This window comes from Choloepus didactylus, chromosome 18 (genome assembly GCF_015220235.1).
Source record: "Choloepus didactylus isolate mChoDid1 chromosome 18, mChoDid1.pri, whole genome shotgun sequence".
Taxonomy (NCBI): domain Eukaryota; kingdom Metazoa; phylum Chordata; class Mammalia; order Pilosa; family Megalonychidae; genus Choloepus; species Choloepus didactylus.
Window position 1 is genome coordinate 7,873,444 of NC_051324.1, and position 1,754 is coordinate 7,875,197.

The 1,754-nt window shown below is 56.3% G+C and overlaps 1 protein-coding gene across 1 annotated transcript; it reads left to right on the plus strand.

Annotated features, from left to right (window-relative positions):
- Window positions 1–784: 784 nt before the first annotated feature.
- Window positions 785–1,024, plus strand: LOC119513524 (putative transmembrane protein). The gene has a single exon (XM_037808818.1). The coding sequence runs from the start codon at window positions 785–787 to the stop codon at window positions 1,022–1,024; it is 240 nt and encodes a 79-aa protein (XP_037664746.1).
- The last annotated feature ends 730 nt before the right edge of the window (window positions 1,025–1,754 follow it).

Here is a 1,754-nt window from a genome sequence, read left to right on the forward strand (position 1 = left end):
AGTCCCATATCCTTCTGTTCACACCTCTCTGTCCTCTCGATCTTTTCTAATCTCCTACCACTTTCTGGGGTCTGCCTTTATTGCAAAGGGCTATGATGGAGACCTATACTCCATTATCTTTCTAGGATGCCCAGGTCCTTTGGTCTTCAGAGGAGAGAATTTATCAGCCAGGCAAACCTTTCTCTTGTTAATAATGACTAATTCTTGCAGGAAAATTTCAATATCTATTATGTCAACAAACTCTTTTCCATACCTTTCACATAAAATCTCCCTTTCCCACCAGAAAGACTAGAGCAGAAGAGGGAAGAGGGTAGAAGACCCCACCCTGACCGTATCAGATGACAAAACCATGGGTGACAGGACGTGCCCAGAACCTACCCAGCCTCTCTGGCTTCTGAGTCAGAGAACAGGGTTCCAAGCAGCCCTCTTCTGGGGCCACAGGGCCCCCCTCAACGGCCTTAGACCCCTGACATTGCAAATCCATCCCCAAGGGCTCCTGGGTCCCTCCCCTGCCATGAGACTTGGCTGGGACCGGGGATAACCAATCCACTTCAAAGCCATGTCACACTGCTTGGGCAGGTGTCATTCCTGAGCACTGAAACAGTTAAGAAACATCCTGCCCCACTGGCTGCTGTGCTCATAAAGGTCCGGGGCCACGTGTACTTCCTTGTGCCTCTGAGACGCGCCGGCTGGCACATTTGCTCACACCCAGCAGGGAGAGGAGGCAGCAGGAGGCAGGCCTGCCACCCGCCCCTGCCGATCCCCCCAGGGCTGCTGCCGGGCCATGCTCCTGGGGAGGCCGTGGGGAGGGTGCAACCCCGGGCGCTGCGTGGTCCTGCTCGCCGTGGCTCTCCTGCTTGATGCCGCCGGCCTGGCCCTGCTGCTGCTGGGGATCTTCGCGTCTCTGAGCTACTGGGACTTCTTGGTCTACACGGGCGCCCTGATCCTGGCCTTCAGCCTGCTCTTCTGGATCATCTGGTATTCCATCAACATCGAGGTGTCTCCTGAGAAACTGGACTTGTAGACAGAGCAGGGGGGACAGAGCATCTGTGAGCCTGGGCAGTCCAGAAGTCCGACGAGCAGGGACCAGTGGCAGCTCCCACCCAGAAGGCCCCGCGGGCACCAGGTGAGTGGACAGGTGGTTTCTCTCTGGTTGGACACCCAAGAAGGCTCCGGTGAGCAGGGCCAGCAGCCTAGGGCCTTCTGAGGCTGAACGGGCAAGCAGCGGGGCACTGGAAAAGAAGCATGGTGCCTGGGGTTCCGGAAAGCTGGGTTCCGGTAGGTTCTGTGGTGGACCAGCCAGGGAATGAGGGGGCTGCTATTTTCTCCCCTGGAGACCCTTGTCCTCACGGAGGCAGGAAAGAGGGTCTCCAAGACCCCTTCCCCTTCTGATACATCACGAATGGTCCTGCAAAGCAGAATGAGAAGTTATCCTTTCAGCTTGGAACTTGGGAGAAAAGATCCCATCCTGATCCTCTGTTGGGGAAAATCCTTGCTGGGAGAAGAGGCTTTAGCACTGGAGAGAGGATGGAAAGTCCCCAAACTTTCCCAAACTTTTCCATAATGGCTGTTTAAGCCCTTAGCACAGCTGGAGGGGTGTAAGCCAGACTGCAATGGAACCGTCCAGAATGGGCCTTCTCACTTGCTCGCTCCCTGAGGCCGTCTGGATGGGACACACCAGAGAGGCTCAGGGCTTGCCTCAATTTACACTCCAGTGTAGCCCGCCTCCTCTCCCAGCGGTGCCCACCGACACA